The 25,854-nt window shown below is 38.2% G+C and overlaps 1 protein-coding gene across 1 annotated transcript in view; it reads left to right on the top strand.

The window, feature by feature from the left end:
• CDH18 (cadherin 18) overlaps positions 1-19,592 on the top strand; it is a 1,129,863-nt gene extending 1,110,271 nt beyond the window's left edge. Inside the window, exons 10-12 of the mRNA XM_073569448.1 lie at positions 6,940-7,057; positions 7,507-7,758; positions 18,914-19,592. Of these exons, the coding sequence (XP_073425549.1) occupies positions 6,940-7,057; positions 7,507-7,758; positions 18,914-19,404 (861 nt within the window). The 3' untranslated portion in view covers positions 19,405-19,592. The remainder of the gene's footprint in view (positions 1-6,939; positions 7,058-7,506; positions 7,759-18,913) is intronic.
• The last annotated feature ends 6,262 nt before the right edge of the window (positions 19,593-25,854 follow it).

Genomic DNA, 25,854 nt, shown 5'->3' with positions numbered 1-25,854 from the left:
AGTCATGTAACTAGGCTCGTTAAAGGGTCAACATTGACTTTTAGGATTGCTACCTCCAATAGGTGGCACTAGAGTTCTAGTCCTCTTCCTCTCTGAAGAGACAATTTGCATAATTAGCATATTTCCCAGAGGAGCATTGCGGCTTTAAGTCTCCTCACCTCGACATGCTTAGCATGTTATTCTCCGCAAGGAGAAATGATAGTTCTTGGAAAGCAAGGGTTGGGACCCTAGATAATATGAGATGGCACCCTTGCTAAACGGTGGCTGTCCCTCTATCACCCTAAGTGTCCCTATGATTGAACTACTAAAATTAAGGGAGAGCAACACATGCTATATATGTAATGTAGTCTAATAGCTAGATACTGTAGGTAAAGAAAGAGGAAATAAAAGGCAGATAGCAAACTGCGTCCTTGTAACTCAGCATTCGATACTATGCCTTAATCTAAGGTTGCTACACATTAATGAGGGAAAAAGAATGCCTTGTGGCTAGCAATGAATGCCTGGTCAGATTAATAAGTCTTGTTGTAATGGTTCTGCCTCATAGCTATGTATGGAACAGTACAGAGGAATTTAAAGAAATGTTATAATACGTTCCACTGAGTAGAAGATTTTCTCTTAGTACTTCTCTTTTATGCTTCAAGAAGTAGAAAAAGTATATAAGAACAGACCAGACATAAAACCTTTCAAGGATAAATTCAGTGGGGCAATACAACAGGCCTTATAGTCTATATTATTCCCACATTTTACCTCCCAAAAATGTACATCTCTTCATCAGTGCATAGATATTTATACCAGATGTGTACTGTGGTCCTATTGAACATCTAATGCTCTCTCGTTACAACACTTTACATATAATTTCAGCCAGATAATCTATAGTCTGATGAGGTAGTAAGCATATTAAAGTGCCTGTGCTTTGTGCAAAAAGTGTGATTTTTTTATGATGACCTCATAGGTGAGGATAAACAATGATAAGCATATCCCCTCCCATCATCTAAATTACTGTTATTGTGAACAGTTAAGCAAGTTGAAGATGGAATGGTCTCTAAAGGGTCTAATGTTAAAGATGACACTTTTCCTTTGCATTTTGGGCAAAACAAATATATATACATTATCATTTTTTACATTATGAAAATTACAAAATGGAAAATTGGCCTATGCAAATAGCTGACAGTGGCTACTGCACAGGCGTTGGTGACGCCATCTTGGAGGAGGATATTTCTATATACACTGATAGCTGCTATTGTGCATGCGTTATTTTTAAATGGATATTTTTAGACTATCAGGATAACCTCAAGCAGATTTATTATTAACACAGTACACATCATTATGTCAAGCAAAGGCCAGGGAAGTTGCATGGGAATGCAGATGTCCTATCCAGATTCCCCTGCTTAGCAAGTGAATGTGCCAAAATCCCCAACTTTTGGCAGAGGGGGAACATGTGACAAAGTCACTGGTAAAGTGCTGGATGGGAGATATGTTTCACTATGGCATCAGGGATATATATCCCAGAGATTTTCCTCCAGCACACTGAGTGCGGTGAGGGATTAAAGGTTAGTTTGTATAATGGGCTGAGATTTATGTGGACATCCATAGAGTTGAGTTGGAGGATGTCCACCTTATCTCCACCTCAAGATGCAGTGTGGGGTTTTAGTAGCTGACCTCCAAGGGCAACAGTGTTCAGTGTCTGGTGAGGTACACTCCAGAAAAGGTGTTGTACTGGAACCAACCTGAACCTTGTGTGCTCTGCTAGCGGTGAGTGGGAGGAACCTCACTCTTACAGTACCGTCACATTTAGCGATGCACCAGCGATCCCGACCACGATACGACCAGGTCAGGATCGCTGGTGCATCGCTAAATGGTCGCTAGTGAGCTGCAAAACAGGCAGATCTCACCAGCGATGCAGCAGCGGTCGATGGTCGTTACTTACCTGTCAGACGCGACGATGAAGACGTCCTCCCACCCACGTCCACACGTCGCTCGTCGGCACCAGCAGGAAGCCCAGCAGGAAGTGGCCGTCGAAAAATGGCCCAGGATGTTCTCGCGCGATCAGCGATAGACAGCGGGGGAGCCGGTCAGAGGTAAGTATCACACTTAGCGATATCGCTAGCAATATCGCTGCTGCGTCACAAAATCGGTGACGCTTAAGCAATATCGCTAGAGATCTCGCTTAGTGTGACGGGGCCTTTAGAAGGACTGTGATTTGTGGTACCATTTTGTTTTGTTTTCCAGTTTTGCCCAGAGGGCTGTATTTGTTTTACTACACCTTGGTTTATGCTGCCTATAGTAAACCAAATGAAGTTCTTAAAGAGACAGTGTTCCTGTGTCTACCTCCATGTACAGCTGAGTGAGCCGATCTATCACAGAGGACATAGTGTATATTAAAATTGTTTGCTGGTGACACAGAGCATATTGCATTTCATTGCTGTGGGAACAGAGCATATGTTATAAATATACACTGGGGACACAACATGTATAATAATTATGTGGGGTTGTCACAGTGTGAGTTATATTTAATTGCTGGGGCACAACATTTATTATAATGTACTGCTTGGGGCACAGTCTGTGTTATAATTAATTGTTGGGACACAGAGTTTAATATAATTAACTGCTTGGGCTTTATATGTATTAAAATTCATCTCAGCAGGGGACAGCATGTTTAAAAATTAATTTAGGGGATATATTGTATGCCATAATTAATTTCTAGGGACACAGTATGTTATAGTTAATTTTGTTTTAGTACAATGTATATTATTATATAATATTTAATTTCTGAGTTAACAGTGGTACTTTCATTCATGCATTTTGAAATATTAATTTCAAGGGCACAGTGTATGCTATAATTCATTTCAGAAGGCACAACGTGTGTTATACTAATTTAGGGACCATGTCGTGCATTCTAGTTCAATTTAGGTGACACAGTTTACTATTAAAATTATTATTTATTATGTAAATTCTATGAGGCACCAAGTATTATTACTTTTAGGGGCACAACAGATTAATATTTGTTTAAAACAGCATTGTGTCTGGCCCTGAATACAATGTTTGTGGCATTAATATATTCTTGGGGTGCAGTGTGTGGAGCTAATATTAAAATACAGTGGGTACGGAAAGTATTCAGACCCCTTTAAATTTTTAACTCTTTGTTTCATTGTAGCCATTTGATAAATTCAAAAAAGTTCATTTTTTTCTCACAAATGTACACTATGCACCCAATCTTGACTGAATAAAGACAGAAATGTAGATATTTTTGCAAATTTATTGAAAATTTATTAAAAAAGAAAAACTAAAATTTCACGTGGACATAAGTATAAAGACCCTTTGCTCAGACACTCATATTCAAGTCATATGCTGTCCATTTCCTTGTGATCCTCCTTGAGATGGTTCTACTCCTTCATTGGAGTCCAGCTGTGTTTAATTAAACTGATAGGACTTGATTTATAAAGTCATACACCTGTCTATATAAGACCTCAAAGCTCACAGTGCATGTAAGACCAAATGAGAATCAAGAGGTCAAAGGAACTGGCCAAGAAGCTCAGAGACAGAATTGTGGCAAGGCACAGATGTGGCCAAGGTTACAAAATAAATTCTGCAGCACTCAAGGTTCATAAGAGTACTGTGGCCTCCAAAATCCTCAAAAGAAAGAAGTTTGTGACCACCAGAAGTCTTCCTACTGTAGACCTGGCCATCCAGTCAAACTGAGTAATTGGTTGGAGAAGAGACTTGGTGAGAGAGGTAAAGAAGAACCTCAAGATCACTGTGGCTGAGCTCCACAGATGCAGGAGGGAGATGGGAGAAAGTTCCACAAAGTCAACTATCACTGCAGCCCTCCACCAGTTGGGTCTTTTGGCAGAGTGGCCCGATGGTAGCCTCTCTTCAGTGCCAGACATATGAAAGCCTACATAGTTTGCTAAAAAAACATGAAGGACTCCCAGACTATGAGAAATAAAATTCTCTGGTCTGATGAGACGAAGATATAACTTTTTGGTGATAATTCTAAGTGGTATGCGGGGAGAAAACCAGGCACTGCTCATCACCTGCCCGATACGATCCCAACAGTGAAACATGGTGGTGGCAGCATCATGATATGGGGGTGTTTTTCAGCTGCAAGGACAGGATAGCAGTTGCAACTGAAGGAAACCTGAATGTCGCCAAATACAGAGATATACTGGATCAATAGTGCTCTTGGACGTCAGACATGGCCAAAGGTTCACCTTCCAACAAGACAATGACCCTAAGCACACAGCTAAAATAACAAAGGAGTGGCTTCAGAGCAACTCTGTGACCATTCTTGACTGGCCCTGCCAGGTCCCTGTCCTAAATGCAATTGAGCATCTCTGGAGAGACCTGAAAATGGCTGTACACCAACATTCACCATCCAACCTGATGGAACTGGAGAGGATTTGCAAGGAAGAATGGCAGAGGATCCCCAAATCCAGGTGTGAAAAACTTGCTGCATCATTCCCAAGAAAACTCATGGTTGTACTAGCTCAAAAAGATGCTTCTTCTTAATACAGATCAATGGGACTGAATACTTATGACCATGTAATATTTCAGTTTTTCTTTTTTAATAAATTTGCAAAAATTTCTACATTTCATTTTTTTTCAGTCAAGATGGGGTGCAGAGTGTACATTAATGAGAAAAAAATTAGCTTTTTTGAATTTACCAAATGGCTGCAATGAATCAAAGAGTGAAAAATTAAAAGGGGTCTGTATACTTTCCATACCCACTGTATAAAAAATTGTCAATAATTTTCTGTTGCAATAAGCATACTGATCTACAGAAGAATGTTGCCTTGTCATTTTAAGCGACGTTGAATGCTTTAAAATAAAACCCAAAAAACAGTGGTTTAATTGTTTTTTTTAGTTTCACCTCATTTTAATTTTTTTTCTGCACCACATTACATGTTAATTTGACTAACGAAATCTGAAATTAAATATTGTCTTGCAATAAAAGCCCTCAAACAGCTGTGTAGATGGATAAATAAAATGTCATGGCTCTTGGAAGAAGGAGAACTAAAAATTGCATTTCAAAAATGAAAATTGGCTCAGCTGAGAAAGGGTTAAGTGCCTTAAACTTCTATACTGTAACTTCTATACTGTAAAATATTTATTTCTATTTTCCCATTAGGGTTAGTGTTAGGGCTAGGGCTGGGGTTAGAGTTAGGGCTAGGGTTAGGGCTAGGGTTAGGGCTGAGATTAGGGTTAGGAGTGTGTTGGGGTTAGGGTTGGAGTTAGACTTGGGGGGGTTCCACTGTTTAGGCACATCAGGTGCTCTCCAAATGCAACATGGCATCTGATCTCAATTCCAGCCAATTCGGCACTGAAAAAGTCAAACGGTGCTCTTTCACTTCCAAGCTCTGCCATGTGCCCAAACAGTGGTTTACCCCCACATGTGGGGTATCAACGTACTCAGTAAAAATTGCACAATACATTTTGCAGTCCTGTTACCCTTGGGAAAGTAAAAATTGGGGTGAAAAGATCATTTTTGTTGGAAAAATATGATTTTTTAATTGTATGGCTGCACGTTATAAACTTCTGTGAAGCTCTCACCACATATCTAGATAAGTTGGAAAAATATGATTTTTTAATTGTAAGGCTGTACGTTATAAACTTCTGTGAAGCTCTCACCACATATCTAGATAAGTTCTTTGGGGGTCTAGTTTCCAAAATTGGGTCACTTGTGGGGGATTTCCACTGTTTAGGCACATCAGGGGCTCTCCAAACGTGACTTGGCATCCGATCTGAACTCCAGCCAATTTTGCATTGAAAAAGTCAAACATCGCTCCTTCCTTTCTGAGCCCTGCCATGCACCAAATCAGTGGTTCCCCCCACATATCAGGTTTCAGCGTACACAGGACAAATTGCACAATAACTTTTGCAGTCCAATTTCTCCTGTTACCCTTGGTAAAATTAAAAAAACATTGGACCTGAAATAATTTTTTGTGAAAAAAAGTTAAATGTTCATTTTTTTTACACATTCAAAAAATTCCTGTGAAGCAGCTGAAGGGTTAATAAGCTTCTTGAATGTGGCTTTGAGCATGTTGGGGGGTGCAGTTTTTAGAATGGTGTCACTTTTGGGCATTTTCTATCATATAGACCCCTCAAAGTGATTTCAAATGTGATGTGGTCCCTAAAAATAAAATGATGTTGTAAAAATTAGAAATCGCTGGTCAACTTTTAACCCTTATAACGTCCTAACTAAAAAAAAAATATTTGTTCCCAAATTGTGCCGATGTAAAGTAAACATGTGGGAAATGTTATTTATTAAGTTTTTTGTGTGGCATATCTCTGTGATTTAAGGTCATAAACATTCAAATTTGAAAAATTGCAAAATTTTCAAAATTTTCACCAAATTTCCATTTTTTCACAAATAAACGCAAGTAATATCAAAGAAATTTTACCACTATCGTGAAGTACAATATGTCACGAGATAACAATGTCAGAATCACCGGGATCCATATAAGGATTCCAGAGTTATTACCTCATAAAGGGACAGTGATCAGAATTGTAAAAATTGGCCCGGTCATGAACGTTCAAACCACCCTTGGGGGTAAAGGAGTTAAATTAATAGATTTGGAATTATAATAAGTTCCATAATTTACTTTTTTTAAATAAAATTTTCCTGTGCTGTAATATTTGGAATTTTGTATTTTAAACAATTGTATGCTTTCAACAGTGTTGGGAGATTTCTCAAACAGATAACAGTTCCCTTGTGCACAAAGCATCATCCAAAAAGGTTGGAGTAGTTTCTAAATAACCTTCTAAACACATTTATTAATTTGAATTTGGAATGCCATTAGTGAATATGACTTTGCCCAACATGAGTTTTGGCACAAATTGAGTGATGTAATATGAGCTCAAAGTTATAATTATCAGATGTCACAACATACTTTTGGCCATATATTTCATTATTCATTGACAGATATTTATTTTTACTAGGTCATTCATACTGTGACAGCCATTGATAAAGATGACACTGGAAATGGGCAAGGTTTTTATTTTTCTCTGCAAGAAAATCAAGTACAGAACCCAAACTTTACATTACGAAACAATGAAGGTAGCTAACTTTGACTATGTTATATTTTACTCATCGTGACATGTTTATATTGTACCGTGGTTTTGGGTAAATGTTCTAAAATGTCTCTAAATGTTTTTTATGTGATTTTTAGAAGGGAAATAGAAGAGTTTTCTTATTTTATTTGACAGTTTATTTAACGCACCTGGTTCCAATAAAAGAGCTATGTGTGCATGTCATTAATCTCTCCTCTATACATATGAGTGATTGGCTCAGCTGAACTTTCATGTATTTCTACAGCATAGAAAGGAGAAAGTTACTGGCATTGAAATTCCAATTGTCCGAGCCTTCTAAGGTTCGGTTAACTTTCATCTAATGTATATAAAGTTCTTTGGTCTTCATACAGAGGTCTATTGAAATGATATGTTCTATATGGTCAATAAGACTTGATATTATATGAAATGCTAATAATAAAATTGTTTTATCATTAGATAATACAGCAAGTATTCTAACAAGACGAAGAAGGTTTAGTAGAACGTCTCAGGATATTTACTACCTTCCCATTGTTGTAGCCGATGGTGGAAGTCCGTCTTTAAGCAGCACCTGCACCCTCACCATTAGAGTATGTGCCTGTGAAAGAGATGGACGAGTAAGGACTTGCCACGCTGAAGCTTTTCTATCATCCGCGGGACTCAGTACTGGAGCCTTAATTGCAATTCTGCTTTGTGTTGTCATTCTACTTGGTGAGCATTAAGTCAATTAATGACACTAAATGTATTGAATGAAGGCTTTTACTTTCAAATTAGAATTACCATATGTTCAAAAACATATTTGCGCACATAAAACTTAGGTTGCACATTTGTTAATTAAGATTGTAACATCTGGATCATGGTGACAGATATTGTTTTTATTAAATCATTCATAATGTAATGATTCATAATATATTCACCATTAAAGATATTCCATCAGTGCATGATCAAATTACTTTTTTTTTCAACATCACATTTTTTTTACTAGATTTCCATTAAAGCGCCTATGACACTTATATGACACTTATAACACCTCACATTTAAGAAGGCATATTTATCTTATACCTTTATACTTGTGCTAAAGATCATCTTATAATAATTGAAATATGGGAACTTCCGTGTCATGTCTCCTGACATCAGTAATGTAATAATTAAGTCTCCTAATAAAGAACTTGCTTCTTTATTTCTAATATATATATATATATATATATATATATATATATATATATATATATATACAGTATATATATATATAATTTTATTGAAGTATCTCTTTGTCATGCCTTGATGAAAAATAAGTTACCCTTTTTTGATATGCTGTTGGTATGTGTCGCTTTTTCAGTTTTTTCCACTTACCCATTCTGTCAGAAGCTATCCCAAGTTGAGCACCGCAAGAGTAGGTATTCCGAACAAATTTTGCCTGATTCTGCCTTCCTTGGTCACTGGCTGTGATAGCAATGTCAGCATTTTATTCTTCGTTACTGCTAAAAAATAAACTGGAACACTAAAAAGTTTTAAAAATCTAAAAAGCACAGAGAAAAATTCAAACACTTTTCCATATAAAAAAAAGAAATTGGAGAAATATAAAAATAATTCTGTTTGATATTACCATATTCCTACAACACGAAATAGTCTGGTAGGCAGTTCAGTTATTCCACCTCCACATATCATATAAAAATTACTCCAAGCAGGCATTATCTAGTGCTGGAAAACCATATTCATAGGGCATGAGCTGGAAACTTTGATTAAAATGTCTTTATTTTATTCAGGAGTATAAAAATTAAAGCAATGCAGTGAAGTAAAGTATAATCATAGACCTGTTGCGACCATTCAGATTTAGCCATAAGATGGAGTTTCCAGCTACTTTATTTCTAAGGATATTGCCACATGTATAGATGTCTATGACAGTGTAAAATTGTTCAACCCATACAGTTTGAATATGTAATAAAGAAAAAAAAATACAAAAGCCAATATTGCTATATTTTGGTTGCTGCTCCTCCCACAAAAATGCAATAGAAAGTGATCAAAATGTTGTACAGATATGACAAATATCGCACAATCTTCATAATTTGTTACAGAAGGCTATCACACTTAGGAGGATTAGGATAAACTGAACATTGCACAAAGCATTTACTGATCTGATGATGTAAGGTGTTAAATGACACTTTTTTATGTGGTAATATTACAATGCTTTGTAATCTGTAATAAAGTAAAATTAGTTACATCTGTAGGTACACCAAAATTAATCCAATAAAAACTGCAGTTTGACATACCAAAAAACAAGCCTTCACACTGTCCAGTTGATGGAAAAATAAACAAGTTATTGGTCCCTGAAAATAGCAAAACACACTTTTTTTTTACAATTTTGCAATTTTTAAGCCACTAAAAAAGAAAAAAGCTATAAAATGGGTAAATGTTGCAATTATATTGACCTGAAGAATCATGTGGTCAGGTCCTTTTACTGCAAAGGGAAAACCTTAGAAATTAAGCCCAAGAAAACAATGGCAGATTTAAATTTTTCTTGACATTTTACCTCACATGGAATTTTTACCCATGTGAATAGTATCATTCCAAATCAAATATTCATTCTACAAAACTAAGTCTTCATACTGCTATGTCAAGAGAAAAATAAACAATGTATGATACTTAGAGGAGGAAAATTAAAAAAGCAAAAAATACCCCAATAGCTATTTATTAGCATCATTCTAATACTGATCTGTACAATGTGATCAACACTGTGTCTAGTTTCAAAAATTGCAGCATCATTATAAAACTTGGAATAAAAATATCTGCCCTAATCTGTGGCATTGAAAAAGTGCCTCTCACTATGCTCTCTGCTCAAAATATGACCCCTATTCTATCCCTCTTTTTATGTGGCTTTCACACTGTCCTCTCCATTCCATGCAGGGTGCTTCTGCACACTGTCCCCTCACACACTGTGCCCCCTATATTGTCCAGTCTCTATACAGTGTCCCTCCTCATGCTCCCCCCCTAGATACTGTTCCCTTTATACTGTGCCCTCACACTGTCCTCCTTGTTGCCCCTCTCTATCCTTTCCCACACTATAGTTTCATAGTTTCTATAATATGTTCTACACACTTTTTGCACAAAATTGTCTCCTCGCTTATTTACCTTCCCATAATGTTTCTTTAAGTTTGCCCAGCCCATACTGTCTCCTCACATATTTCCCACTGCCTATCAGTGTGGAGACAGTTATCCTCACAAATTTCCAGCCCCTCTGCTCATACTGTTTCCTAAGACATTCCATCCCCCTCTTTCTTGCCCATACTGTCTCTCCATACATTCCCGGTTGACTGCTGCTCATGATATCTACTCATACATTCCACCCTCCCTCTTGCCCATACTGTCGCCCCACACATTCCACCCCTCTCCTGTTAATATTGTCTCCTACCACATTCCCAGCCCTCTGCTCATACTGTCTCCTCACACATTCCCAACCCCCAGCACATACTGTCTTCTCACCCAGTACTTTAGCAGCAGCAGCAGCTGACCGATTACTGATGTTGCCCTTACCCTGAAGTGCTGATGTCCCACCATTTGCCAATACTCTTTTCACATATTTCTCTCCACCCATCCATATGGAGACAGTTCCCTCACACATTTCCAGATCATCTGCTCATACTATCTCCTCACACATTACATCCCTCCTGCCTACACTGTCTCCTTATGCTTTCCCCCACTCCCATAATGACGTTTTGCACATTTCCCCCTGCCTATAAGTATGGACACATTTCTCCTCACAGTTTCCCCTGCTAATACTGTTTCCTCACACATTCCCAGTCCCTATGTTCATATTGTCTATTCACACATTCCACTCTCTTTCTTCTAGCCCATACTCTCTGCCTGCACATTACACCCCCCTCCTGCCTATAATATCTCCTCACACATTCTGTTCCTGCCATAAGTTTGGAGACAGTTCTCATACATTTCCCCAATTCATACTGTCTCCTTACATATTTTAAGCTTCCAACTTCCCATTCTGTCTCCTCACATATTCCTAGCCCCTGCCCACACTATTGTGTCCTCACACAATCCCATGCCTCTCTAAAACTTTTGTCTCTTTTCTCATTTCCAGCTCCTCTGCCTATTCTTTATTTTCACTTATTCCACCTTTCTGGTTTATACTGTCTCCTTACACATTGCCAGCCCCCCAGCCCATACTGTCTCCTCACAAATCCTCAGCTGCCCCAACCAATCCTATATCCTCACACACTACAAGCCTCCTGATCCTACTGTCTTTTCACTCATTCCCAGCTCCCCGGTCCATACTCACATATTCCCCTCTCCTGCTCATACTGATCCTCAAGCATTCACAGCCCCATGCCCATATTATTTTCTCATTCATTCCCAGCTCCCCTACCCTTACAGCCTCCTCACCCGTTACACACCCCTTATCCTACTTATACTGTGTCTTCACATATTGCAATCCCCCATCCTATCCATACAGTCTTTTAATACTTTACCAGTACCACCGCCTATACTGTCTCCTCACACAATTGCAGCCCCTCTGCTAATACTGTCTTCTCACATATTCTACCCTCCCATCTTCTGCCTTTACTGTCTTTTGTCATACTCAACTTGCCAGAGAACATGTCCTCTGCAGTACAGGAGTGATGTCAGCGACATGATCAGCTGATCTAATCACGCTGCTGATGTCACCTTGACTCTGAAGTTCTCATTCACAAAGATATGTCAACAGTTGAATCCTGGAAGCCAGAATTTTTCATCATCTCTGAGATTAATCAGGGCAAATCTGACTCTGGGGTCCACACACTGCAGCAACTTTGCAGAAACCTCAGACCACTGCACCCTCAAACCATCAGTCCCATGACATCTCCTTGACAGCTGTGTCTGGGGAAAAAGTCTCAAATGCCTCCCTCATTCACCATAGATATTTATGCTCTTGCCTAGCCATTTTACACAGATCTTATGTGTCAGCTGAAAGTCATTTTCTCAATACATTCCTATCAGTCCCACATTAATGGAGTGAAAAAGTGATTTCTGTGCAACACAAACACTGTGTGATCTGGCTAGTCAAAATGTGAGTCGTATGCTGCAGATGGCGTTCAAAACAGTGTTGTTAAAAGTAGATTGCAGCAATTAGTAAGTATCATAAATACGAACGTTTGTGCACAATATGTATTACAATGGTTCTGAATGAAAAATAATTTCATTCTCTGCTTATAGCAGCATAGGTGATTGAACACATCCAAGTAAATACATTCTACCTTACAGGAAGATCATTAACTTCATCTCCATTGTAGACAAAATTACATTTATTATTAAATTTTTTTCGAACAAAAGGACATTTTTTAGCAAAATTTTTTTCTGTTTCCTGGTGTATGAAACTAGGGTTTGTCTTAGAAAAACTAAAAAAACTAAAGATGGATGGGTAATTAGCATAAACAGCATCACTTGGCTTTAAGATGATGATAATGTGGAAGGTTGGATATTTTCAAATGGGTCTAAGATTACTTTAGCCATAAAGATCAAGTTTTCCTAAAAGAAAATGAGTATGATTCTCCCAGATGATTAAAGAAAGCAGCGATATTTAATGGAAACATTTTTTGTATCATTTTTATACCGAACCAAGGTCATCCTTTCTCATTTGCTAAGACCTTGGAAATACTCAAGATTTTCTCAGAAAGGATGTTGGTAGTTGTAGTGGGATTTCTTTGTGCACCTTCAGGCCATGATGCCCTTTCCTTTAAGTCTCTCAGAAGAATTCATTATTTCTTTGAAACTCTAAACCTAATTGTTTATTTCTAAAGGCTTTAAAAACCCACATGAAAAGATTCATTATCTCTTTTCTCTCTCACTCTTCCAACTAACATCTTGACTACCTATTTGCTCCAAATTCTCTGATCCTTTGTGTCAGAAAAGCTTCCATTGGGTTTATCACACTGTCAGATTATTCCCCTACTCTCATTAACATGTTCATTTACTCACTACTAGTACAATCAGGTCCAACTAAGGGATGAAATAAAACTATAATAATGATCAAAATTTGCTTTTACCATCTGATAAACAGAAAATGCTTTCTTTTTTAAATATTACTTCTGACACTTTCTTCACAATTTTGTGGGAAAAGCATAGAACAGTACTAAAGTTTGACTTTATAGCACTGGACTAAACTTAAAAAAACACAGATGTGAAGAGATAACATTTTCATTGCTTCAAGTAGTTATTTATGAACAAATGCACAAACTATGTAGTGAAAAAGCAGATAAATAGAATCAAATCCATTAACTCAACAAATTTAGGTTTACTAAAATTTTGCTCTTCATGGAAATACAGAGAGTAAATTAATGTCTTCCCTACTGAAAGAAATGTACTTTCATTAAAAATATGAAACATTGTTAAAACCCTTTAATATTATTTATCTATAACTGGGATAGGAACTCCTGGACCGGGAAAAGATCCATATATTATCTCATGGCTGAATGGACAGCACTGTCACCTTGGAAAGCAGAGGTACCTGGTTTAAATACAACCAAGCACTACATCTGCATTAAATTTGAGAGAGTGGGTATCCTTCCATACTCCATAATAGGGGATTTAGATGGTGGGACCTAGTAGGGAAAGTGAGTTATGGAGATGAATGTAAAGCTCTATGGAATATGTTCGTGCTAGATAAAGCAAGCAAATCGATGAATAAATAAAACAATTTTCAAATTTGCTCACACTATAATATCCTACTACACCCCATTATGTTTTTTAAATTGACTCTGTCAGCACATAATGACTGTTCAAACTAAGTCCCGATGCTCAGTACTTCATGGCATGGTCAATCATTTAAATAAACCTTCACATCGGCTTGTGTTCAAACAAACTCCACCCCCCTGTTTGGTTGACAGCTCTGGCTTCATAGAGCCAAAGAAGGATGGAGAGAGATTAGTGATAAGCAAATTTGCTCAGATAACATCTTATCCAATCACTCTCAGGTGTTATATGAGCATCTGGGATTGTGTATTTTGTTTGAGACTCTGCAGCTGCATGATTTTTGGCTGTTAGATAGACTCAACACATGTGGGGATTCCCTAACAAACAGGCAATCCCTGCATGTGTTGAGGCTGTCTAAGAGCCAAATCATGTAGCCACAGGGACCAGAACATAATATTCGAGCAATCCCAGATGCTCGGATAACACCATGGCGTGCTCAGATAGGACGGTATCCAAGCACGTTCGTTTATCACTAGTGGAGATATATGAAAACCAAGCAGGTGGAAAGGTGAATTTACATGATTTGTTCTGCTATGTAGCAACACACCAATGCTTGGTTTGAACAGTTATTCTGTGCTGATAGAGTCCCTAGAAGGAATATGAGTTGTCAATGAGCATGGTTCGCTCTGAAAGTAACAAGACAGCTACCTGTTAGAGCAGCCTCCAAAAAAAATGCTTGGTTTCTCATATCACTTTCAGAATAATTGGGGTCGGAATAAAATATTCTAGATTAGATAAGTTATTTAGATTGTTTCCATTGCAGACATTTATGACATATCCACAATTTTATCTATTTACTAGCTGAAGAGCCCGGCGCTGCCCAGGCATAGTAACTAACTGTGGATAGTTATAACAAATTATAATTATCCTCCATCCCATAGTCCCGTGCCCATATACCCATCATACATACCCACGATCCCATAGGCCTGTGCCCATATACCCATCATACATATCCTCGATCCCATAGTCGAGTGCCCATATACCATCACACATCATCCATGCCATAGTTCCATGCCCATAAACTCATCACACATCCTCCATCCCATAGTCCCATGCCCATATACCCATCATACATATTCACCATCCCATAGTCGAATGCCCATATACCCATCACACATCCTTCATCTCATAGTCCCATGCCCATATACCCATCATACATATCCTGCATCCCATAGTCCCATGCCCATATACCATCACACATCCTTCATCCCATAGTCCCGTGCCCATATACCCATCATACATATCCTCCATCCCATAGTCCAGTGCCCATATACCATCACACATCCTCCATCCCATAGTCCCATGCCCATATACCCATCATACATATCCTCCATCCCATAGTCCAGTGCCCATATACCCATCACACATCCTCCATCCCATAGTCAACAATTATGACATCATAATGAGTGGCGGGGCTTGCAACCTATGATGACATCAGCGTCGCCATGGCAACCATTATGACATCATAATGAGGGGCGGGGCTTGCAACCTATGATGACATCAGCGTCGCCATGGCAACCATTATGACATCATAATGAGGGGCGGGGTTTGATACACACACACTTTTTCCCCATTATGTAGATAGGGGCAAAATTGTTTGGTGAATTGGAATGCGCTGGGTTAAACTTTCGCCTCACAACATAGCCTAGGACACTCTCGGGGTCCAGACGTGTTACTGTGCCAAATTTTGTGGCTGTAGCTGCGACGGTGCGGATGCCAATCCCAGACATACATACACACACACACTTGAGCTTTATATATTAGATTATGTTTAGGAGAATAGAAGACTTTTCAGGTTGCCCAACTATTTATATAGCGTTAATAGATATCAGTTAGGAGAGAAATGTGTAAGTTCATTTCTATTCACTTTGCTAAGAGATGTGGCTGCTACTTGTGACCCACATTCTTCTAATTGATATACCATAAATGTCTACAGAGAAAATACATTATTAAACCTGAATTTTAGATCTAGACAGGTGTCTTCAGCATACTTTGTATGTAGAATAAGGTAGAACAGTTATGTAAGTTATGGAATAAAATTGTGTTTATCATTATGTCTTAAAGACAAAGTGAAGAGCTACATTCACCGAAAACGTCACGCACTGAAACATTTGCTCTAGGTTACGATGAACATTGACAAGGCATAGACATGTACTATGTGATTTCTATGATTCATTTCAGCTTGACAGAATCTGCAATCTTGTCAAATTCTGCCTAGCTAGAAACTAAAAAATGAAAAATCTTAACTAAGCTTCAATAATTTAATTTCATAATGACATAAAAATATATTAAAACTCAATTTATATAAAAAAACAGAAAAAAACAAACCAAACTGCTTTTTTCTTAAATAATGTTTTCTCACATAGATTAACGCAAAACAAAATTTAAACTAGTTATATGTATATAAAGCTCTGGCAAAAATTAAGAGACCACTTCCAAATGTTCAGATTGTCTGATTTTTCTCTTTATAGGTATTTTTTTCAGTAAAATGTAAATTATTCTTTTAGTCTACTAACTTCTGACAACATGTCTCCAAATCTCCAAGCAATATTTTTTTTTCTGAAAAGGAGAAATGGTCTAAATTAAAAAAAGTGCTTTCAGACCTCAAATAATGCAAAGAAAACAAGTTCATAATCATTTAGAAAGAACAATACTAATGTTTTAACTCAAGAAGAGTTCAGAAATCAATATTTTGTGGAGTAACCATGATTTTTAAAAACAGCTTTCATGCGTCTTGGCGTGCTTGCCACCAGTCTTTCACACTGCTTCTGGCGCAAAAATTTAAGCAGTTCTTGTTTGTTTGATGACATGTGACTATACATCATCCTCTTGATTACATTCCAGAGGTTTTCAATGGGGTCCAGGTCTGGAGAATGGGCTGCCCAAGATAGGGTTTTGATGTGGTCGTCTCTTAATTTTTGCCAGAGCTGTATAATCTTTAATGTATGAGGTGATTAAAGCTGGTTTGGATTTGCTATTTTTAACCTATTTCTGTAATTTCAAGAAAATTGCCAAATTTGGGGAAAATGCAAGGATATCACTCTCAAATATGGCAACTCTAGTGGACACTGCCTAGAAGATGTAAATATAAATAGGGTAAAATAGTTGGTGGTTATAGATAATTGTATAATAAGGAGGATGGACAGAATAATTTGTCACCAAGATTACCTCAACCAAATAGTTAACTGTCTCCCTGTTACCAGAGTTCCTTATGTGGTGGAATGGATTAATAAGCTATGACAGGGGACTTGTGATAATCAAGCTATCCTGGTCCATATGAGAACCAATGACACAGTAAGCTGTACAGTGGATGGAGGATCCTGACAATTATTTTTAATGAATCTAAATTGAAGTACCTCCAAGCTAATACTCTCTGGATTACTGCCTGGGCCATGTGCAAAACATTAGAGACAGCTGGAAATTAGGGAGTTAAATGCCCAGGTTAATGTGCCTTGATAAATTGTTAATACCCCATGAACTTTTCCACATTTTTCCATAATTATACCCACAAACCTAATTGCATTTCATTGAGATTTTATGCAATATACCAACACAAAGTTGCAATTATTTGTGAAGTGTATCTGTGTGGTCAAACATTTTTGCAGCCTTGATCACAGCATTCTTGACAAAAAATTGTTGGTACTGAAAGGTAACTTCAAATCCGAGGGATACGCAATTGGATGCTTTGCAAAAGATGTGGATTTATCGACAATCGGGGACAGTCTGTAACAAACAGCTAATTGACATTTCAGTCAATCATAGACCTTCATCAGAAATTAGTTGTATTGCTATAATTTCTAGTGAATGGTTGCCATTCACAAATGTATCAGTGGAGGTAAAGTGGATCATGCTAGATGTTTGGATATGAGTTGTCTGCGCTGGTGTATGGTAACATGCTCACTATTAGTAAAAGCATTCTAACTATTCCTGATTGTTAAAAAGTGCACATCTTTTACAAAGCATCCAACTGAGTGCCAAATCTCCCTGCTGCTGATAATAAGGGATTGGAACCTTAAGGTCCCGTTACATTTAGTGATGCATCAGCGATCCCGACAACGATACAACCCGGTCAGGATCGCTGGTGCATAGCTAAATGGTCGCTAGTGAGCTGCCACACAGGCAGATCTCACCAGAGATGCAGCAGCGGTTGGCGGTCGTTACTTACCTGTCAGACAGCAGCTCTGGTGACTATTTCCTTCCGCGTCCATGGAGTCGCTCATCGGCACCAGCAGGAAGCCGACAATGAGAAATGGACCAGGACGATCTCGCGCGATGAACGAAGGCCAGCGGGGGTACCGGTCGGAGGTAAGTGTCACACATAGCGATATCACTACCGATATCGCTGTTGCGTCACAAAATCGGTGACGCTTTAGCGATATCGCTAGCGATACCGCTATGTGTAAAAGGCCCTTAACTCTGGCATAAACTTACCCTTCAAATCCCAGAGATGGAAGAGTCTGGGAGTACAAACTAATAACAACCTTTGATGCACTAAAAGCAATGTGTCACATTTCTTCATCAATTAAGGAATGTGCTCTTCAGACCATTTGGGGGAATCACAAACCTGAGCCAGTCCTGAATCAAAGGACTATAAACTTTTCACACTTCTTACCTATGAATTGCTCCAATATTTACTGCCACAACTGTTTCTCCTTGTCCCACTTTGATAGAATAGTGCAGTAAATAAGACAAGTAAAGCAGAACTATGTCCTGTTGTTTATAAATATGTGATTCTTCAGATTTTGTATTAGTCTAGCCTGATGAAGAGACCTTAGTAGTCTCGAAAGCTTGCAATTTGTTACCATTTTTCAGTTAGCCATTAAAAGGTATCAACCATTGTGGACTCTCAAATTGTAATATTTTTCTAGGTTAATCATACATATGCCAGCCATTTTAAAAAGATATCATTATAAATCATATCAATTTTTGACAACTATATCATAAAAATATATTTTTGCTTTCTACAGCAGTGGTTCAACTAGAGACTATTGCTCTATTTTTTCACCATTTACATATTGGTTACATTTGAATAACTTCAGCTACTTGTCTTAACAATTAAGATGATACTTTTCTGGAGTTTTTTACATTAGGTCATTAACATAAATTTTCCTCTCTTTTCTTTCAGCTATTGTTGTTCTTTTTATAACTCTTAGGCGAGGGAAAAAAGAGCCTCTAATAATTTCTGAAGAAGATGTGCGTGAAAATGTAGTAACATATGATGATGAAGGAGGAGGGGAAGAAGACACTGAAGCTTTTGATATTTCAGCTCTTCGAAATCCATCTGCGGCGGAGGATTTAAAATACAGAAGAGATGTTAGACCAGAAGTAATGTGTACACCAAGACATCTTGATCAATCAACTGTTGAAACAATTAATGTTCAGGAATTTCTCAATCAAAAGTTGGCTGAAGCAGACCGTGACCCAAGTGTTCCCCCATATGACTCTTTACAGACATACGCCTATGAGGGTCAAAGATCTGAAGAAGGATCCATAAGCTCTTTAGATTCTTTAGGAACACCATCTGACCAGGACTATACTTTTCTTGATGACTGGGGACCAGAGTTTAAAAAGCTAGCGGAACTTTATGGAGAAAAGGAATCAGAAAGAACAAATTAGTTTCATAATTCAAAAACAGTTTTATTTACAAAACAGCTCAAAGCATAACTACAAGAAAACAAAAAAATAAATTGATACTTGGAACTCAACAAGTTGTTCACTTTTACTGTAGAAATAAGTGCCATTTTCATATATAAAACTGGGTTACAAATTTTGAAAAATACAGATAAAAAAACTATTTTCCCTTGTGTATATTTTTTCATTGATCAATAAAGTTGGTGGTGCCATATCCATAAATAATATTCAAAACATGAAGATCATTCATATTTTACAACACATTATTAGACAAATAGAAATACATAAAAGTGTAGCATTGTCACTTGCTGTGTGAATGACTTGATATGCGCTACAGCATCTTTAAATATTTTTTTTCAAATTCAAATCAATTAGACATGCACACCTTAACTAATTGAGGCTTATATATGCAAAATAAGTAGAAAAAATGTCCCTTTACTTTGGGAGTTCATGTCCTGTTTCAAATTGAAACTTAATTATATTAATCTATAATATGCTACTTTATTTTATATACAGTTAGTGTGTGATATATATATATATATATATATATATATATACTCTATTATCTTTAACAATATACCATGAGTTGAAACAGATACAGCAGATCTGAACTATTTTGTTGGCCACCATGCAGAAACAGTATCATGATGTTATCCCAAAACTTTTGGCCGACATTTACATTCTGATGCTAAATAAAGGTAAAGGAATGGCCTTAGAGTTTTGTAATTGATGACCCCTTTATAACAGCACATTTCTGTAGTACTTGCCATTGAGACACCTACCGTACACTGGTGTCACTATACCAGTTTCTGCAACAATGGTTGACACAGATGGTCTATCACTTAGGATGGTGATAGTGGATTAACAGTTGCAAATCCTGGCAAACCAGAAAGAAAGACGAGAAACAGTAAATGTATGAAATGTGTTTTGCATTTTGTGTAAATCATTTTACTTTTAAAAGATACTTCAAATTTGAAGTACAGAGAAACTTAAAAAAAATATTAGCCATGTGAAGGGATACAAATAAAATCAGTATATATGGCTATACAGATTAAAGGGAATCTGTCTCCAGGGTGTTGCGATCTAATCTGAGGACAGCATAATGTAAAGTCAGAGACGTTGATTCCAGCAATTTATAACTTACTGGGTCGCTTAGTATAGTTTTGATCAAATCACTTATTTATCAGTGGTAGATTATCATTAGGGACTAGTAAACCTGCTGCTAGGTGATCAAACATATTCATGAGCGCTCTATAACCCCGCCCCACCAATGAATGACAGTGTTCTGTGTACATTGTACATGGGCAGAAAGCTGACTGCGGGGAGAGATGAGGTGGATGATGGCCTTTTCGTGTGTCAATGCTTCAACGGGTCTGCATTCCTCTGTTACCTACATATCACTTTTAATGTCCTGTTACTTTCACATGGAATAAAGGACTAGCACACCGCACACAATGGTGAGTGCCGCATACTTTTTCTATTATACAAAGCTCATCATTCAGAGAACTGGTAGATATGCTGCAGATAAAATGACAGCTATTTTATCAAAATGAAAGCAAGCCGATCAGTGACTGGTCTCAGCTCCTACATTATGCTGCTCAGATAGGGTAGCGAAAGTAAGGTGCTAGATTTCCTTTAGTCATTTGTATATATGTTCCTATTGCGACTTGAAGCTTGTCAAATGATTATAATTTGTGTTCAGCTCAACTGTTTTTAACATATACCATAGCTTAGTTAGAATTTTGACTCACTCCAATGCTCAGAATGGAACATCAGAGTACCAGGGAGTATGCCACACAGTATAACACAAGGAGGACACTGTCAGGAGAGGGCCAGGATAAAGATGTTCCAGAGAGATGATGCCAAAATTATGATTTACTTGTGTGCAGGTATTTCCATCTGAATTACGTTTGTATCATTGAGACAGTACGCCAACAGAAGGTAACTTTATCTCGTACTACACCACTAAATCATTGAAGGAAGAAAGAATCTGACACTCATCAAGTTGCAGAAAAATAATATCGCTCAAACTCTATGGACTTTGAATCCTATTCCCTATAGTGCTGTTAGATGCAGTGTGCCATATGCAATTGTCTGAAGAAGGTCCTTCTGACGAAAATGTCACTGTTTTTGGATTGCTTTGCTTATAAATCTTACATTATTTATCTACAACTCGATAAGTGCCGGATTCTTTCTTCACTGAGTTTATAGAGTGATATCCTCTCCTAGCACCGTGTTTTTATATAGAATGACGCACATCATATCTGTATACTAAATCATTGAATTTAGGTTTCTCCTTCAGTCCCATTTTCACAGTTTTACAAGCATTTGTTAAAAAATGGGTCAGTTTAAAAAACAATTAAATTTGAGTGAAATACACTAAAAGGATGCTGACTCTGCAATGAGTGAGTTTGTAAAATATTTCCCTCTGAAATATTACATGATCATCTGTGAATTGTCGAAAAGTGGAAGCATTTAGGAATCACGGCAACTCTGCCACAAAGCTACAGACCATGCAGAGACAGTTGCCAAGTGTTCAGCTGCACAGAACAGAAAAGTCACCAAAAGAGATGATCAAAGCTTTTCAAATTTGTATTTGCCAAGTTTGTCAGCTTTAAAAAAGTTTGATTTGTAGCAAATTGATTTGCCACAAATCACAATAGCAACTTAAATAGACATGAAAAGATGTTTGTAACACTCTGATGTCTACTGTGACTGCTTTCAACCCTTTTCGAGCACTTTAATACATTAATGCAAAAAACAGAGTAAGTAAAGTCTAAGGCCTCTTTCACACATCAGTTTCTTGCTATCAGTCACAATCCATCGTTTAGCAAAAACATCAAGAAAAACTGATAGTTTTTTTATCCCTCAGAAACAATAAATAAGCAAAAAATAAATAATGAAGTCATAGAAATCTCTCATCATGTATACAAAAATTCCCTTTATTAAATACCAAAAATTCATCAAAGACAAGACATAATGGTGTACAAAATAAAAAACATTGCAAAAAGTAACACATATAAAACAGGCAGACAGTGATGCAGCTGTGGTAGTGACATGGGGACTTATGTAAATAAATAGGGGCCAGAAACTCCCATGTAGATATATTGAACAATGGCCATATTGTTAATGCATACAGATGTCACCACATAACATAGAGGTGAGCAGGAGTAAAAAGAGGTAAAAATGAAGACAAAAAGCTCCCTGTGTAAAGGGAAGCACTCGCAATGCAGTCATTCAAGCAGCGTTAGCAATAGTAGCCATGTGAACTAACAATAGGAGTCCCCTTACCCATAGTAAAGAATGTCACCACATCACGCGAACACCCTAACGCGCGTTTCGCACCTCGATTCCTCTGGGGGCTCCTATTGTTTACTTCAAGTGGTTACTATTGCTAAAGCTGCTTGAATGACTGCATTGCGAGTGCTTCCTTTTACACAGGGAGCTTTTTGTCTTCATTTTACCTCTTTTTACTCCTGCTCACCTCTATGCTATGTGGTGACATCTGTATGCATCCTATTTATTTACATAAGTCCCCACGTCACTATCACGGCTGCATCACTGTCTGCCTGTTTTATATGTGTTACTTTTTGTAATTTTTTGTAATTTTGTACGCCATTATGTCTTGTCTTTGATGAATTTTTGGTATTTAATAAAGGGAATTTTTGTATACATGACGAGACATTTCAGTGACTTCATTATTTATTTTTTGCTTATTTATTGCTTCTGAGGGATAAAAAAATTCTCAGTTTTTCTTGATGTTTTTGCTATTGAATGGAGAGTATACCTAAATCAATTTAATTATGGTATCTTTGTATATCCATGTTCCTGGCTATGTATTTATTACAATCCATCATTTATTAATAATAATAATAATAATAATAAATTTTATTTCTATAGCGCCGACATATTCCGCAGCACTTTACATTTCAGAGGGGATTTGTACAGACAATAGACATTACAGCATAACAATAATCACATAGATTATAACAAATACCAAGAGGAATGAAGGCCCTGCTTGCAAGCTTACAGTCTATGAAGAAAGAGGTAGACACGAAAGGTGGGTGGTAACAATTGCCCTGATTGTATGGAGCAGCCATAATGTTAAGTGTGTAACAGTACAGACACAGAGGGCTAATGAATGCATAAAGCATGTGGGAACATGATGCGGGGAACCTGGTTATGGAGAAACTTTTGGCTGTGCCACACAGGGATAGATTAGGTTAATGTGTTGAGGCGGTAGGCCAGTCTGAAAAAATGCATTTTCAGGGCACGCTTAAAATTCTTGGGATTGGGGACTAATCGTATTGACCTGGGAAGTGCATTCCAAAGAATTGGCGCAGCACGTGTAAAGTTTTGGAGACAGGAGTGGGAGGTTCTGATTATTGAGGATGCTAACCTCAGGTCATCAGCAGAACGGAGGGCCCGGGTAGGGTGGTATACTGAAACAAGGGAGAAGATGTAGGGTGGTGCTGAGCCATGGAGGGCTTTGTGGGTGAGGGTAATAAGTTTATACTGAATTCTGGAGTGGATGGGTAGCCAGTGTAATGACTGTCAAAAGGTAGAGGCATCGGTGTAACGATTGGTGAGGAATATGATCCTGGCTGCAGCATTCAAGACAGATTGGAGAGGGGAGAGTTTGGTAAGAGGGAGACCGATTAGAAGAGAGTTACAATAGTCAAGATGAGAATGAATAAGAGAAACGGTAAGAGCTTTTGCAGAGTCAAAAGTAAGAAAAGGTCGAATTCTAGAAATGTTTTTGAGGTGCAGATGACAAGAGCGAGCCAGTGATCGGATGTGGGGGCAAAGGAAAGCTCAGAGTCAAGTATGACCCCATGACAGCGGGCATGTTGCTGGGGAGTAATAGTGGAACCACACACAGAAATGGCAATGTCAGGTATAGGTACATTAGTAGAGGGAGGAAACACAAGGAGTTCAGTCTTTGACAGGTTCAGTTTCAGATGTAGTGAGGACATGATGTTAGACACAGCGTTTAGACAATCACCGGTGTTTTCTAGAAAGGCTGGTGTGATGTCAGGAGAAGAAGCATATAATTGGGTGTCATCAGCATAGAGATGGTACTGGAAACAAAATCTACTGATTGTTTGACCAATTGGGGCAGTGTACAAGGAGAAGAGGGGGCCTAGATTCGATCCTTGAGGAACCCCAACAGTAAGGGGAAGGTGAGAGGAGGAGGAACCGGCAAAAGATACAATAAAGGAGCAGTCAGAGAGATAGGAGGGGAACCAGGAGAGAACGGTGTCCTTGAGGCCAATGGAACGGAGCATAGTGAGGAGAAGCTGATGATCCACAGTGTCGAATGCTGCAGAGAGATCCAAGTGAATTAGCATGGAGTAATGACCATTTGATTTAGCTATTAGTAGATCATTAGAGACTTTAGTGAGGGCAGTTTCAGTAGATGGTAAAGAGCAGAAACTGGATTGGAGAGGGTTGAGAAGAGAGTTATCAAAGAGCGGATAAGACGGGAGTGGACCAGGTGTTCCAGGAGTTAAGAGATGAAGGGAAGATTAGAGACAGGTCTATATTTAGCGGCACAGTTTTGGTCGAGGGATGGTTTTTTAAGTAGTGGATGTATGATGGCATGCTTAAATGAGGAGGGAAAGATACCAGAAGAGAGAGAGGTTAAATATTTTAGTTAGGTGAGGGGTGACAGCAGGGGAAAGGGACTGGAGGAGATGTGACGGAAATGGGTCACTGGTGCAAGTGGTTGGGCGAGAAGATGCAAGGAGCCTGCTTACTTCTTCTTCTGTGACTGGTTCAAAATCAGAGAGTGAGCTAGATGCAGTGGGGGAGGGAGGACAGTGCATGGTATGAGGTGATTGGGAGATAATTTTCTGTCAAATCTGGTCAATTTTTTCTTTGAAGTAATTGGCCAGATCGTCAGCTTGGAGCTCCCTGGTTGGGGCCTGTACTCTTGGGTTGAGTAGGGAATGAAAAGTGTCAAAGAGACGTTTCGGGTTATTGGACAGTGAGGTGATGAGGGTGTTGAAAAAGGTTTGTTTGGAGAGGTGAAGGGCAGTGTTGTATGTTCTAAGCATAAACTTATAATGGATGAAATCTTCGTGTAGATTGGATTTTCTCCACAGACGTTAGGCGCACCGGGAGCAACGCTGCAGGAAACGTGTTTGCAGGGTGTGCCAGGGTTGTCGCCATCTGTGTTGTGGTGTTCTATTTATAGGGGGTGCAAATTCATCCAGGGCACTTTGAAGTGTTTCATTGTAATGCTTCAATGCAGAATCAGGACATGAGAGAGAGGATATAGGGGCCAATGAAGACTGCAAGTTCTTCATAAGTTTCTGGGTGTTAATGGCCTGTATGTTTCTATAAGTATGGACAGTGGGGGTGACCTGAGCAGCCTGGCAGTTCTTAATAGAGAATGAAAGAAGATTGTGGTCAGAGAGCGGGAGAGGGGAG

This window comes from Dendrobates tinctorius, unplaced genomic scaffold (genome assembly GCF_039654945.1).
Source record: "Dendrobates tinctorius isolate UK_male_01 unplaced genomic scaffold, ASM3965494v1 ptg000025l, whole genome shotgun sequence".
NCBI lineage: Eukaryota > Metazoa > Chordata > Amphibia > Anura > Dendrobatidae > Dendrobates > Dendrobates tinctorius.
Note: the sequence above shows the minus strand (reverse complement) of the source record. Positions and strands in the feature narration are given on the sequence as shown.